At 41.9% G+C, this 15,781-nt stretch overlaps 2 protein-coding genes across 3 annotated transcripts; both read left to right on the forward strand.

The window, feature by feature from the left end:
- Nucleotides 1-41: 41 nt before the first annotated feature.
- prkag3a (protein kinase, AMP-activated, gamma 3a non-catalytic subunit) lies at nucleotides 42-4,022 on the forward strand. 2 transcript variants are annotated; one of them, XM_035913984.2, is made up of 13 exons: nucleotides 42-166; nucleotides 270-309; nucleotides 510-610; nucleotides 729-810; nucleotides 897-955; nucleotides 1,276-1,336; nucleotides 1,425-1,479; nucleotides 1,563-1,689; nucleotides 1,779-1,944; nucleotides 3,168-3,205; nucleotides 3,316-3,462; nucleotides 3,550-3,741; nucleotides 3,862-4,022. In XM_035913984.2, the coding sequence occupies exons 1-12, from the start codon at nucleotides 149-151 to the stop codon at nucleotides 3,664-3,666; spliced, it is 1,011 nt and encodes a 336-aa protein (XP_035769877.2). In that variant the 5' UTR covers nucleotides 42-148; the 3' UTR covers nucleotides 3,667-3,741; nucleotides 3,862-4,022. The 2 variants fall into 2 exon arrangements, with proteins under 2 accessions (XP_035769877.2, XP_006805031.2); XM_006804968.3 differs by having other exon boundaries at nucleotides 1,276-1,321.
- A 1,015-nt stretch (nucleotides 4,023-5,037) lies between these two features.
- Nucleotides 5,038-15,438, forward strand: retreg2 (reticulophagy regulator family member 2). The gene is made up of 9 exons (XM_006804967.3): nucleotides 5,038-5,358; nucleotides 5,795-5,898; nucleotides 6,491-6,521; nucleotides 6,881-7,010; nucleotides 9,395-9,479; nucleotides 9,589-9,726; nucleotides 10,024-10,112; nucleotides 10,621-10,756; nucleotides 12,635-15,438. Exons 1-9 carry the CDS (start codon nucleotides 5,105-5,107, stop codon nucleotides 13,399-13,401), a joined length of 1,734 nt encoding a protein of 577 aa, XP_006805030.1. The 5' UTR covers nucleotides 5,038-5,104; the 3' UTR covers nucleotides 13,402-15,438.
- The last annotated feature ends 343 nt before the right edge of the window (nucleotides 15,439-15,781 follow it).

Consider the following 15,781-nt stretch of genomic DNA (forward strand, 5'->3'; position numbering starts at 1 on the left):
AGCTTCTCTTACCCCTCCCCTACATCCTGGCTTGACACATACCATTTGAGAACTCCTAATATAGACCCAGCTGCTTTGTAGAAAAGGCTAACAAACGTCTCAGTTTCCTGCTTTGAAAACCACTTTTTCATGGACACAAGACAGAGTCATGGAGCCTCGTTCACAGGTGAAATGTATATGATTGGGGGTGTCTGGGAGGTTGATAATATTTTTGAAACCAAGGAAATGAGTAGCTGTGGGGATTTTGTTGACAGTGATATATGTTATAGGTGTCATTCCCAGAAAAGAAGCAGGAAATACAGAGTCAAGGTACAATGCCTGGCAGTTGTCTGGGTTTGGATCTGTGCATGGAAATGTGCATATGTGTATTTGCATTTGTTGGCTTTGTGCTGTTAGCACTTTCCTTCGTTTTGTAGCTGTGTGTGTGCACGCATGAATATGTCCTCGTCTATAACTGCCGAACCCTGTTCAAACAATGTGTTGTGACCAGCTGGTGTATTTTCTCCTAGAGGCTGATGCCACAGTCTACATGAAATTCATGAAAAGTCACTGCTGTTATGATGCCATTCCAACCAGCTGTAAACTGGTCATATTTGATACCACACTACAAGTGAGCCTGAAGCTTTTCCATGAGCTGTTGCACATCTAGACTTTCATATTGAATTGTCACAGAGTGGTGTTATTTACCTGTAAAACATCACTGACTGAAAAATCTTTAACCCCAAAAGGTGAAAAAAGCCTTTTATGCACTGGTGGCAAATGGCTTGAGGGCTGCACCGCTATGGGACAGCAAGCTGCAGAGATTTGTGGGTAAGATGACGGATTAATGGGACAGATATGGTAGACTGGGCTCACTCACTGGTAATAATGGGAATGTGAATCCTCCTCTGCCACAGGTATGCTGACTATTACAGATTTCATCAACATCCTTCACTGCTATTACAAGTCCCCCATGGTGAGCACTAAATTCCCACAGTTTGAAGCCACTCAGGTTGGACGCCCCTACTGTAGAGTTAAACAAAGGACTGGGGGCCACAATCAGCCCAGGAAAAACTCCAATCTGACCCACTGGACGTTTTAGAAACATGTGAAAGAGGGCATACATTTCTGACTTTTAACTTTCGTAAATTTTACAACTTGTCCTACTGATAAAGACCTCCCTCACAGCCATTCATACTACACCCATGTGACAGATAAACTATTAAATGACAGAAAAGTTCCTATTTTCTTGCTAGCAACTATAAAAATGCCTGTCGTCTTTTTTGTTTTTTTAAGGTTCAGATGTATGAGCTTGAGAGCCACAAGATAGAAACATGGAGAGGTGATTCCCTTCAAAGTAAATATGCAAGCGGGAATGAATGGCATTATCTGTGCCCAGAGGTCTATGAAATTCATCTGAGCCGTTTCTCTCCTCTTCTGTTTAGATGTTTATTTGCAGTATTCCAATAACTTCCTCATTAGTATCTCTCCAGAGGCCAGGTGAGTGGACACAACACTCTGAGGCACCTCTGTTTCAAATTCCAGTTGGCAGGCATTCCTCTTCTTATCTCTTCTCCATCCAGCCTCTTCGAAGCCATCTATTCCTTACTCAGATACAAAATCCACAGGCTGCCCGTAATCGATCCAGAGTCTGGGAATGTCCTGCACATTCTGACCCACAAAAGAATCCTCAAGTTCCTCCATATATTTGTGAGCAAAAGCTTTAGTTATGATGTTTTTTGTAGCCTTGAGTACCATGATACTTTGTTTTTCAAATATGGTTGTTTGGATTTTTTTAGGGGAAAAAACTTCCCAAGCCTGCATTCACAAAGAGGCCGATCCAGGAACTTGGGATAGGAACTTTCAGGAACATCGCCACTGTCCAGCAAACAGCAACGCTTTATGATGCCCTCTCTATATTTGTGGAGAGGCGGGTGTCTGCGCTGCCAGTGGTGGATGAACAAGGTACATTATACTCAGCTGTCGCTGTCACCATGTATATATCCTACAAAACCGAGTAGCTCTGCACGGTTCACTGGTCACATTAATGCTTATCTGCCTTATATTGAGATGGTGCCGTTGTCATTAGCACTGCTGCCTCACAGCCAGAAGGTCTTAGGTTTGAAGTGAGCAGTCAGCCAGAGGCATTTCTGTGTGGAGTTTGCATGCTTTCCCTGTGCTTCCCACAATCCAAAGATAGATTGATGCTTCTGATTGCCTGCCCCTTGTAAACAATAGCTTGAACAGCAGGTGGGTAAGTCCTGAGGGATATCCACTGTATATGATGTCATACAGAGCCAAGTGAAGAAAAACCTACTGGAAAGAATAATTTACGCCAGTCTGAAGCCTGAGCTTTTGGCTCACAGTGATCACTTGTATGTACACTTGTCAAGGCTGACTGTGTGTTGGACCCAAATGAAGGACTTGGAAACTACGTATACTCTAAAAAACAGCTTTACTGCAGAACTTAAACTGAGTACAAAATAATCCAGATCAAAACCAACCACTACAAACCTTCAAAGAAGTGTGCAAGGGAGGACACAACGAACAGCAGGAAACCGAGGACTTAAATACACACCAGGTAATAAGGGAGATGGGGAAACACCAAGGAAGACAGCCGCAACAAATCAGGATAACAAAGCAGGGGAATTAAAACAATATGAAGCACACAAAACACTATCAAAATAAACGCGGGCACACACAGAGAGACCCATAGGAACTTGACATAGAGACAGAAGATAAACAAACATGGAGATAAGGTAGAAGGGACAAAATGGAAATACAAAAGAGGAAATCAGAAAGCCAGGGAGACAGAACACAGAGTGACAAGGCAGACCCGGGGACATGCCGGAGGAACAGGAAGGGAGCACAAAGCACGATAACAAAACATTGTGTAACCTAGAAGAATAAGAAGATAAACAGAGACTTAACTGATGGTATAATAATTTCCAAAGGAAAATATTGACTATACCAATATCCAAAACAGCTCGATTAAAACATAAGTGATCCTCACCAAGACCCAGGGACCATGACACCTCACCTCTCACCTCCTCATTTGACACTTTGGCCATGCTTTAATGTGTATCCACCACTGAAACAGTATACACATGACAGAAAAAAACTATAACAATAAAGACTGTTGGACCTGTAACCCGGTTATTACATTTTCAAACTATTTGTTTTCCCAGGCAAAGTGGTGGCACTCTACTCAAGATTTGATGTCATTGTAAGTACAAATCTAACATGACTATATTTAATACTCCACTTATTTTCCTTAAATATCAAAGCACTGTTCACACACACACTTTCCCAGATACCGTTTTTGATCCATTGCAGAACCTAGCAGCCCAGAAGACCTACAACAATCTGGACATGACGATGCAGGAGGCTGTTGAAAAGCGGATATGTTGCGTTGAGGGAGTTATTAAGTGCTATCCATATGAAACCTTGGATATCATTATAGACCGTATAGTTAAAGCTGAGGTAGACTTTTTTCAGCCTCTTTAAGATTTATCATGAAATTATGAGGTCAAAGGATAATAAAAGATAAGTCCTTTGTGCTTATCCCAGGTCCATCGGCTGGTCCTGGTGGACAGGGCTGATGTGGTGAAAGGCATCATCTCTCTGTCTGACCTGCTGCAGGCAATGGTCTTAACCCCTGCAGGCATTGATGCCCTCTTGTCCTAGCACCAGGGGAAAAGGGTCCCCCTGCCCTCCTTTAGCACCTGTGTAGGCTTGAGTCTTGGCAGTGCACCCAGGCAGGTAGGCTCATGACCCTCTTTTGTGTTTGTGCTGTTTGACTGATGCTTTGTTTCATTTTCTACAGACTCCCAAGTTCATTTCTAAGTAGTGTGATTAGAAATGTTCTTTTTTGTTTTACAGAAATCGACATGTGACTGAAATGAGCACTCATACCAGGAAGAAATAATCCCCAACTCTACTGCTGTTTATATGCTTTCTGGACCCTAATGCCTCAATGCATCTGCACAGCTCCACAACACAAAGCAGCATTTGATCAGCTTGATCAGTAAATGTTGACTGATTTTGATAACATTTCTCAATTAAATTTGTATTTAAGCTTGTTGTGTTGTCTTTTCAGTGCCTCGCCTCTAAAAAAACTCAAGTATTTGGCCTTCAATTTATCTCACAGATTTTCAATGGCAAGTCACTCCAGTTCTTGATACTTATAAAAGCTCTGATAACTTTGTATATCCATCTCCTGCTTTGTGAGCATCAAAAGCTCTTTTTCCTCAAGTCTAATTTCCTTTGTTTTTTTTCCTTAATGAAATTTTAAATCTGTTTAATCTTTATAAGCGTTGCTATTTAAAAAAAGAATTCTGTCATGTGCAAATACAAATAATCTGTTTTCTAAAGAAAACTAATATGAAACGAAAATAAGCACGTGCGTGAGGAAATCTTGATTAAAAAAAACGTTAAATTTAATAGTTTAAAATTGTATAAAATGTTGCATAACAATCAGTATCTCTAACCACGGGGTGGTACTCTTTGGCTTTCTTTAACCCCGTCTTCTCTACACAGTAAACAAGGAAACACGTGACTCTATTTTTTCTGTTGACGGGCCGTATGATCCGTCCGCCCATCTGTGTACCCGTCTTTGCGACAAACTGGGATCGGAAGAGGAGTTACCTTCAAAATAAAATATACTCGCAGGTCACAGTCTGCACCTACACACACACACACACAAAACATAATCAAGTTTTTTTTGTGTAATTGTTATAGGAAATGGAAATGCATCTGTATAACTTCAGGTATAAGTTGGCGTTTATTTATGTATTTGTTTATTTATTTTTGCAGTTTTGCATTTTTCTATTCCGTTTAGTTAAATTTAGCTATCAGAGTTTCACGGCACGTTTCAGTATCACCTTTATTTTAGTCATTTTATTATTATTAGAATATCTTATGGCGGTCTTCTCAGAAGCAAGGTCAATTTTTCTTTTAACATAAACTTGACAGAAAGACGTGACTGTGCTCGCTGATCTTTAGCAACCCACTTTATTTTGAAAGTTTTAACCGGAAGCTTCATCGTTTTCACTTTGCCCTGCTTGACCCTCATCTTTCCATATACCCCGTGATCTCCAAAACAACATAACAAAGTGGGGGAAACATGGCGAGCGGAGAGGAGGCCAGAAGACGCCCCTCGGTTACCTCCTCTTCGGTCGGCCTGGAGGCCCTGTTCCCTGCGGGGACGTCGGAGCAGGCGTGCGGGGACGGAAACCCGGAGCTCGTTCGCCTGCGGGAGCGTCTTCAGGGTTGGCTATCGCAGTATGAACTCCTGCTGCTGTGGGTGCAGAGGCTGCTGGTCTGGGAGAGGCCGCTGTACAGCATCTTTGTCGCCCTGACACTGAACACATTATTCTGGTAAACGTCGAGTCTGCGTTTAATCACGCTTGTCTCTCACGCTGATAAGGCTGCTTTGGAGTGCATTGTTAGCTATCTGGCTAACGTCAGCGAGGGTATTACGAGTGAATGTCAAGATAAGTTAGCTAATCCCACGTCTTTAGCCTAATGCTAACGAAGGTTGCAAGCCAGTTTAAACTTCCTTTTCGGCGCGGCACATGTTCCCTGCTAACTATAAGGAATTATATTATATAGATAAAGGTTATTTTGAGGTGTCACACCTGTTAATACCGCAATTCAAGAGAAGACGTAAAGATGAGTGGCTCAGGCCTGGTTGACCAGCTGTCAGTTTGCTGTCTGATTACTTTACCTTGGCTCATATTCACCAGAGCAATAGGGCTTTAATAGATTCCCCGTATTTGAATTTATATACATGAGTGTGTTTGTGTTTCTGCAGGATCCTGTCCTCCACCTCCCTGCGGCCTCTGTTTCTGATAAGCGTGTCCCTGCTGGGGCTCATGCTGCTGGAGAGATGGAAGCCCAAGTTACCCATCATTACTGGTAAGGTGTCAAAGTAATCACAATGATGCCTTCCTCTAATAGTTCGCGTAATGTTGTCTGTCAGGTATTGCTGACAAAGCTAAAATTCTATTCAAGTTGAGGTTGTTCCTCCACTCACACACATCGTGTGATTTCTGGTATTATATTAACTGAATAGTCAAACATCTACAAAATATGTTACAAGGCTGAAAATATTCTGCTAATATTCAATGTGAGAATCATTAAAATCTGAAATTGTGATGCTGTTTGAAAGTGCAAACCAAACCTGCATGCAGTGATTTGCAAATCTGCCAAATTCTATTCACAATAGAATGTAGAAAACATGTTTAAAAATATGAGCTCCTTTTGAGTTTGATGGCAGCGACGTGTCTCACAACTGTTGGGACAGGGGAAGGAAAAGGCTTTAAAAGGAAGCGGTCCTTAAAAAGAAACAGCTGGAGGAACTTTTTGCAACTCGCTGCATTCTCTTTATATTTTACACAGCGGCCCAACTTTTTGTGGAACTGGGGTTGTAGGAGAAAAAAAGATGTTTCGACAGATTCTTTGCTAATTGTGGGTTGTTTTTTGTTTGTTTTTTGTGTCTCTTCTACAGTTCAACATGTAGACGCTCATCCTGCACAAAGGTTTGTAGTGTAATAAGTTGATTTTGTTTTCGTAAGCAGTGCTTTTTCCTGTGTTAATGTAGTGTAAAAGTCATCCATTAAAGTCTGTCCATGTCGGATGTTATGACCCGTTTGTCACACAACACTCTGTCATTATAATTAATTTCAGGCTCCCTGCCTCATTTAGTGTGTTGTGTTTATGTTCACTTGTGTGCATCTGTCTCCCTCCACCATCATTACGCAAACATGAAATCCTAACCTGCACCTTTGCTAACATAAGTACAGCCTGAACTGCTTCAAATACAGATCTGTGTCCGTCACAGGTGTTGAATTTTTTTTTCTTCCCGTGTGTGTGCGTGTGTGTTGTTGTTTGATCATAGTGAGACAATGAGCGCGGAGCAGCGTCTGCTCAGCATCCCCGAGCTCAGCCACCACCTGGCTGAGAGTTATCTGACCTGTTGCATGTATCTGCAGGAGATGCTGCAGTATAAACGACAGAACCATGGCAAGGTACGGTGCTTTGGTGTGACCATGGAAACGCATATGCACACATGTTATTGGGGTAAATCTCTAACAGTCCAAGTATAAATGTTTATGTGATTGTTGTCAGGTTGTGGTTTTTCTTTCTTTCTTTTTTTTATTTTTAAGAAAAAAGCCAATTCTTCTAGCCATCTTTCCAGCTCTGTGTTTTTATTCTCAGACTTTAACAGACGAGCTTTGCATGATTATTTACAAAGTTCAGAATAGTACTTATGTATTACAATGGGACTTAGTTCTTAGTTCCTGTCAGTTTGTGCACTGAAACTTTACTTACTTTAGAGCCACCCACCCTTCAAGCCAACTTTCTGACTGAAAACCATGAACTGAAAAAATCTCTGAACAATAGGTGCGTGGGGCCCTCTGAGAGCTGTATCCCTGAGATGACCTTGTCAGGGATATCCGCTCAGTATCTGAGTGATTAGTGTAGTCTGCAGCTCAATGGGACTACTTGTATATATGCTGGCCTCATTACTTGAAGGGTTGAGATTCATATTCAGGTTTAAGATGAACTAAACTAAGACTGTCAATAAGGAAAGGCAAATTTAACGTAGTCATGAGAAGTGCTGGGGTTGTTACACAACAAAAGTAATGTATTAGGAATTGCTTATTACTTTTAGTACTGCAGCATATTACTTAATTATTGCTCAAAGGAAGTAATTCATTACACTACTCATGATATTACTTTCTTGTTACTCCATAAAATTCCCCTAAACACACACTCATAATCACCAACTTACAATGTAAAGGTGAGGTTACAGTTCATCACATCAGCACAGATCCCTGTCCGAATAAGGAAACACACAATCTTTCTTTGAGTTTATATTTTAGTTTTTATGTGTAAACACAAAGAAAAGTTGAAAACCAGCCCAAAGAGACTTTTAAGCAACTGCCACAATGATTTTGCTGTAGAAATGTGTCCAGATGCAAGCCTGACTGCTGCCTCTGTTACCTGATGAAGTTCAGGTTTTAGCTGCTGGGCTGAGGTCTGCATATACTCAGCTATAACGTCCCTCTGGGTTCTTGGCTAGCTTTGTGTTAACATGCTGTATGTGCAGGTCTTGCAAAGAGACAATGTTGCATTAGCAGCATAATGCAATTGTTTCTGTCCTGGAGACAGTTCCCACTTCACCATCATGTTCTTTTGCTTTTGTACATTAAAAATAAAAGTAACGTCCACATCTCCACTCCTCCCCTTCACCGTTTTCCTCTTGCTAAATAAGTCTGATTGTAGTGCAAGACTACAGCAAGAAAAAACAAACACATGACTTGGACTTGGACTTTGGGAATCTCAAACAAGTAATATAGGCTTAACAACACATTAAACAACTCCTTAAATGTCCTTTTAAAGTGTTTTTGATCATATGACAGAATTAGAATATGTCTGAAAGTGCACCTTGGTTACTTTTTGGAAAATTCACAATGGCGGTCTTCCAAGGTAAATCTAGTCACATTTACACATTACTTTCAACACGGCACAATTCTTAAAGAATGCCATTGTGTCAGTTAATAGACACGCACGAGATTAGACTGTGATTGTTCCCCCTTCTTGAGCGAGTTGCTCAACTAAATGAAAAACTGGATCGTTTTGGAGAAATAACTGAAAAAGCTTCCAGTTTCTTTCTCATCATTCTACTCTGCCCAAACATGTCTCGTAGAATCAGTCCTTTGTGATAAACAGCTTCCCCCCCCACCCCCTGCAGTGAACATGACATCTGCAATATTAGGCTTTGGCCACATTTCACCCAGAACTTTACATGTATTGATAACAGAGGTCAGATAACAGAGAGATGTGTCTAATGAAAATGAGACCGTTACCCTGTGGTGAAGTTAGTTTGTTGCTTCCAGCTGTTTGCAGAAGTCTTTCTCTTTAGTTTTGAGTTGTATGTATTTGCACACGTGGCACAAAGTCGATAACCTCGTTAATTACAGTGAATTATCTTCAGTCGTTACAACTTAATATCCATCATAAAGACTGAATTGTAAATAGGATTGTGGGCGTTGTGTGAGGCGAGTGAAGTGACACACACACAGCCAGTGTTTTTGAGCTGCACTTTAATAATCACCTGATTCCTTTGCACAGCTTTACTAGTGTTTGGATGCATTTCCATAAGTACATGTCGGATACAGGACCTTTTAATCATGGGTTTAAAAAAATAAAACTTATGAGTAGTGCTGTTATTCCTTTCAGCGGTGTTTTGGGGGAAAAGTCAACTATATGAATAGCATCACACTAACCGATTGGTAATGCTAGTGATATAAACTATCCCACTTTTAGAAAGGGTTATAGTAAAGTGTTCTCTATGACATAAATACAGCACACACTGAAGATATCTCTCGCTTTCTCTTTTTTCCAGTTCTGTGTGATGATGTGCAGTGGCTGTTTTGTTCTGGCTGTGGTTGGACATTACGTACCAGGAATCATGATCTCCTATATTATAGGTGAGCCATAACAGAGGGTGTCTGGCAGTGAGTAATCATAGGAGTCAGTGCAGTAATTAAAACAACAACAACAAAAAAACCCATGTTCATTCTCCACGCTGCTTTTCAGCGCTGAGCGTTCTGTTGTGGCCACTGGTGGTGTACCATGAGCTGATCCAGAGGATGTACACCGGTCTGGAACCGATCCTGATGAAACTGGACTACAGCATGAAGGGAGACACGGAGCACCGCAAACACGACAAGAGGAGTGAGTGAGAGAGCCACTTTCAGCCGCAACGGGCTTTCAAGTGAAGTCGGCGTTGTTGCGCAAGAATCGATGTAGCTCACCTTTCTTTTGTCCTCTCAGCGATACCCAACATCAGGGGCTCTGCACACACAAACAAAAGGAGCCACTGTAAAGCCGCAGTTTCCCTTGGTTACTTGATTCTCATACCGCAGTCTTTGTCTTTGAATCACTTCCTTTAGTGGTTTGTTGTTGTTGTTGTGGTGGTGTCCTTCATGGCATGTTGAAAACACGTGTTTGTGTGTGGGGGGTTTTAAACAGAGATAAAGAAGGAGGTAGAGGAGGGGGACGAGCCCAGAGCTGAAACGGAGAGCGAGAGCGAGGAGGAGCTGTCCTGCTTTGCTCCAACGGTAAGGACACACCTGCAACACAACCCACAATGCACAGAGAGTACGTATATGCAAGGGTGCCGCTTTACAGTGTAAGACTAGCAGAGGAAGCAGCAGCACAGTGTGCTGAAGTCAGCACCGACCTTTATGAATGTGGTGACGTGTTGATGGGAATGGAGCTCTGCGCTGTGCCAAATGACCTGAAGGATTATCTTTCCAGTACAACTGCATTCCATTAGCGCAACAGCAGAAAGTACACGGTTCAGTTCAGTAACTGACAGTGTCAGGTATTCAGTCGCTATGCTGCGAATGAACACCTGCAGGGCATGGTGCAAACGTAATAAAATCAACAAACTAGTATAATCTGGATAACTTCTACGAGCTATGAAGGTTATAGTCCTTGTAATAAATTCAAACTTGTTGCATGTGGAGTAACCAGAGGAGTCTGGTTTATCCTTATCTTTTTCAGGTTTTGAAATGTGGAAAATAATGCGTCATTGTTTTTATTTATTTTGGTTTTTTTGGTCAGGTGGATGTGAAAACTACGGCTCTGGCTATGGCCATCACAGACTCTGAGCTGTCAGATGAAGAGGCATCCATCTTGGAGAGTGGAGGCTTCTCGGTGTCCAGAGCCACCACTCCTCAACTCACCGACGTCTCTGAAGGTAGTTGTCATGTGTCAGTGTTGAACTTTGATTAAAGCTTGTTTAAAAATAAATAAAGTTTTTGATCCAAGTTGACAAGACAGCACGACACAGCTGCTACATCCATGATCTGAATCTCCCGTTCCACTGCCACCCAAAGGTGCTCTGTTGGTTTGATATCCGGTGACTGTGGAGGCCGTTTGAGTTCAGTGAACTGTCATGTTCAAGAACTGAGTCTGACATGATTTCAACTTCGTGGCATGGCGTGTTATCGTGCTGGAAATGGCCATCAGAAGACGGGTACAGTGTCGTCACACAGCGATGGACATTGTCAGCAACAGTACTCACATGTGGATGTGGTGATCATTTGATACTAAGGGGCACAAAGCGTGCTAATAAAATATTATCGTTACACCACCATCTTTGACCTGAACCACTGATAAAAGGCATGTGGGATTTATGCTTTCACATGAATTATGAGCCTACCATTCGATTTGTGGCACTAGAAATCAAAACTTATTTGACTAGGGAACATTTTTCTAATCCTCTATATTCCAGTCAACCTGCCGAGGCACCTGACGAGGTCTTCTGCTGCTGTATCCCATCTGCTTCAAGGCTAAACGCGTTTGCTTTCGGAGATGCACTTCTGCATATCTTAGTTGTAACGAGAGGTCATTTGAGTTACTGTTGCCTTCCTTATCAGCTCAAACGAATCTGTCCTCAAGTTTCTTTTTTCACTCAGAACTGCCGCTCACTGGATTTTTTTTTTTTTTTTCCCCATTTTCAGCCCACTCTCTGATCGTTTCTGAAATAGACCAGCCCGTCTGGCACCAACAGCCATGTTCAAAGTCACTTAAATCACCTTCTTTCCCTATTCTAAATTCAAATTCAAATTTTATTTGTCACACACACACACACAACCATACACAGTATGACATGGGGGTGAAATGCTTGTAGCTGTACAATGCCCGACCATTAAATGACAGAAAAAAAGTTTTACAGTATTTACAATTTACAGGTTTACTACAAAATTTACAAATTAACTTAGGAATTTACAGTAAAAAATGTGCAAATAGCAGAAAGAGATTATAAAGATTATAAATTATAGGATTATAGGAAATGTGTGGTGGTGCGTGTGGTGATGTGTGGGAGAGTCCAGTCCTACACCTGGTTCAGGGCCCGAATAGCCTGGGGAAAGAAGCTCCTCCTCATTCTCTGTTTTGGCCTTAAGGGAGCGGAAGCGCTTCCCAGACCTCAACAGTGAGAAGAGTCCATTGTTGGGATGGGAGGGATCCATCATAATCTTCCTAGCTTTGGACTCGCACCGCTTGGTGTAGATGGACAGCAGGTCAGGGAGCTCTGATTGAATGATGCGTTCGGCTGAGCGCACCACTCTTTGCAGATCTCGTCTTTCCTGCTTGGTGCTGTTCAGTGCTGTTCTGCTCAGTTCGAACTCTAGGAGGTTGTCTTGGTCGTGTCTGTACGCTTAAATTCATTGAGTTGATACTGTTGGACAGGCTGATTAGATAATTAGGTCAACAAGCAGTTGAAGAGGTCTATACAAGAAAGAAATTTGGATAGCGAGTGTGTGCAGAGGTGTGTGTGCTGCTCTGTGCAATGTCATTCACCAGTATCAAATTTTTAGAGATGCAGACCAACAGAATTAGCGAAATAAAACAACAAAACTCTCTCTTGGCCAGACTTAGTGTCTTTCTTTTGCTCTTTTCAAAGAAAGTACGACAGTATGTGGGCAAATGTTCCTTTTAGATTGTCGTGCTTCTGTGCCTCAGATTGTTATCATAAGGGCAATGTCACCTCATCCTCTCATCGTTAAGATATCATTGTGAAAATTATATGTGCATTTATTTATGGTTTTATACTGTCTCTTGCCTACTGCAGATTTGGACCAGCAGAGTTTACAAAGTGACCCAGAGGAGTCGTACCTGCGGGATCTCCCTGAGTTCCCCTCAGTGGAGGAGTTCCCCTCCATTGAGCACAGTCTGCTTCACTTTCCTCTGCGAGGTTCAGGCCAGGGAGAGGGAGCCCAGGCTGACACTCAGTCCGAAGGGGAACCGTTGAGCCCCGCCAGCCTCCTTATCCAGCACCTAGCATCCCCCCTCCATTTTGTGAACACACATTTCAACGGACACGGTCGACCACCTGGGGGCGAAGAGGGCACGCTGCCTGTGGCGGGCGTAGATGGGGGAGGAGAGAAGACAGAGCCTGCAGTCACCCAGGGTGCACAGCGTTCCTTGGAGGCCCTGAGCGAGGAGATAGTGAGCACTGCCATCTCCACTGTCGTGCAGAACACTCTGTCAGCCCTGCTGCGTTCCAGCGAGGCCAGCGAGGAGCCCACTCTGGCTGAGTTTCTTCCCAGTGAAACCCCACCGGGCGCTCTGGAGACACCTGCCGACACCACTTCTAACACTACAGTTACCACGGCAGAGGCGCTCGGTCCTGACGAGGAACCAGATGAGGCGATCACAACGGAAAGTGGCACCGGCGAGGAGTTCCCCGACGACACACTAGTTCCGACCGAGGAAGAGGACTTTGAGCTTTTGGACCAAAGTGAACTGGATGAGGAGTTGGACATCAGCCCTGAAGGACAGGTGGCGGGAGAAACTCCAGACACACCTCCATCCCCTCAGCATCAACCACAGTCATAGCTGCCCTGCTGCGCCCCTCCCCCAATGTTTTGCTTTTATTTGTATGTTAAAACAACATTATATTCATGCATACAGCTATACAAAACCCATTTATCAATAAGTTTGGAGTTAAAGAGTGTTGGTCAGTGATTATGTGGCAGATGGTTGAGATACTCGGTGCGTTCTGCTTTTATAGCCTCACGTCAGAAGAGTCTGTTAAAGTCTCGGGAGTCGTGTCTACACCAGGACCATCATTAGCTTCTATCGGGCAGCATTCATAATTACACAGCTTTACTTTACAATTAAATGCACCATTTCATATTGCATTTATAGTGAAGAGGTTTTGTGTTATGCTGAGTGCTCCCCTGACAGGATTCAGGTTCGTGGCTTTAATTAAAAGTTTAGAAACTTTTTTTTTTTTTTTTTAAAGAACCCGATTGATTTCAGTCTCTTTAGTACAACAGTGATGCCTTTATTTTGTACCACGGCTAAAAGCATCCACCTTGTTTTTTCATTCAGAGGCAGATGTCTATCTATATAGGTGGCGTTAGGAAGAGTTGGAATGTTGGATTAACTGTTAATATATGCTATAAATTATTTAATTTAATGGTCAGTTGATGAAACTTTATAACTAAAGCAGAGGGGGAATTTAAGAGTCTATTTTATCCCTTTGGTTACCCATATAAAGATTGTATGTAAATGTTTTAACGACAACACCAGGTTTGAATCGCACATTCCCACAGTTAGACGAGTAAAACGACGCCAATCCGCGTCCACACCTTTAGGGTTCAAAGTTAGAAATTCCCATTCGGTCGTTGTTGGTTTTTTCACTCGTTGCCTGAAAACGGATTCTCTGACTTCATTGGATGTTGACAGCTAGTAGATCTTTACCCACATGCGAGTGACTTTAACGTGACACGATAAGAGAAGTGTTCCCAAGTTTCCTCTGTGTGATCAATGCCTCATTTTTATTTACATTTGTAAGTAGGATTTAATTTCGTACCTCCACGTGTAATTGAATTTGTTATTTATCTACAGACCTGTTAGATATGCCCGTGTACTATTTGTACAGTGATTACTGGGATCTGTATATTTACCAAATAACCTCCTTTGTGCCATGACAAGTTCATGCATGCCATGCATCACGCATGTATTTAACATCAATATTTGAGGTTGATTTTTGAGTTTTACTAGAGCAGAATTTTTTCTGTTCTTGTAGGGAATAATACTGTCATTCTGCGTCATGTACCTGGGCCAATGTTTGGGATCTGTATTGAAAAACAAGATAAAAAAAAAAGATCATCAACAAGAAATTTAGCACCTTGTTCGACTGTATGGAAAAGCCGATTTTGCTCTTGTGAACCACTCAGCATCCAAGTCTCAGGGTTGGGTTGTACAAAGTGAACATACCATTGCGCAAAATGTGTCTGTTTCCCCCAACTTGTCGTAGTGCACTGCATTTGTACTAACCTTCTCCTCTTTTTCAGTCAGCGCCTCCTTGTGCATAGTGTAGAGATGCAAAAAGTGTACATTCTGCATGTAAAAACGGCACCCTGTTCAAGTTCTCCTTGTCGGCTGACAAAGTACTGCACAATTTGTGAAGAAGAAAAAAAAAATCAGTTTGAATGTTTCAGGTTTAAAGAGTGCATTAAATTCAGCTTGTTTAATATTTCATTATCAGTGAGGAGAGTAAACGTTTTGATGTGTCCTTACTTTTAAAAGGCCAACCATCTGTACGTGGAGATGGACGGTGAGCGGTGACCTCGGCTTTAGAGAACGATATTAACTGACTAGTTTGTGTACGGTAGTACTGTGATTTATGTTTAAAATCCTGCTTAAACGTTAAAAAAAAGTAACTTACTGAACTGTAAAAATTTAAAAAAAGGAATATATTTTCTAATTTCTCCTTTTTCCATAAAGTACTCAGTTTGATCTTTTATGTCTAAACATATAACCTCTCTGGACGTGTTTCACAAAGCGGAACAGGTTTAATGTCATCAGACTGTGATATAAAACTGCAACTGCACATGTGAAAATAAAAGAACAAACTGAAACAAAGTTAATATGTTGCAATGACACGTATCTGGATTGCTACCTTTAATCATTAACTGGTCTTCAAATTCTGTTTTTAAGAGTGTCTGTTACAGTATTGTGCAAACATAAATGGAAATGCAGTATATAACAAGCTTGAACGTCAATATTTGGTATGACCACCTTTATTCTTCTACACATGCTGAACTCTCTTAGACAGCTTTCTTGTTATTTCTTTAAGTAGTCTTCAGGAATAGTTCTCCAGGCTTGTTGGAGGACATTCAAAGCACTTCCATTCGTCATCAAGATGATCCCATCCTGCTTCAGTAATGTTGACGTCATGGCTCTGGGGAGGCCGATCCAAGTTTGG

This window comes from Neolamprologus brichardi, chromosome 23 (genome assembly GCF_056152115.1).
Source record: "Neolamprologus brichardi isolate AB-2024 chromosome 23, ASM5615211v1, whole genome shotgun sequence".
NCBI classification, from domain to species: Eukaryota; Metazoa; Chordata; class Actinopteri; order Cichliformes; family Cichlidae; genus Neolamprologus; species Neolamprologus brichardi.

Bases quoted from the DNA above. Each gene is read 5' to 3' on its own strand.
- prkag3a (XM_035913984.2), top strand. The intron at 310-509 runs GTACAATGCCTG...ATTTTCTCCTAG, and splicing joins GCAGGAAATACAGAGTCAAG to AGGCTGATGCCACAGTCTAC. The intron at 3,206-3,315 runs GTAAGTACAAAT...GATCCATTGCAG, and splicing joins ACTCAAGATTTGATGTCATT to AACCTAGCAGCCCAGAAGAC.
- retreg2 (XM_006804967.3), top strand. From the start codon at position 5,105: ATGGCGAGCGGAGAGGAGGCCAGAAGACGCCCCTCGGTTACCTCCTCT. The intron at 7,011-9,394 runs GTACGGTGCTTT...TCTTTTTTCCAG, and splicing joins AACGACAGAACCATGGCAAG to TTCTGTGTGATGATGTGCAG. The intron at 10,757-12,634 runs GTAGTTGTCATG...TGCCTACTGCAG, and splicing joins ACTCACCGACGTCTCTGAAG to ATTTGGACCAGCAGAGTTTA.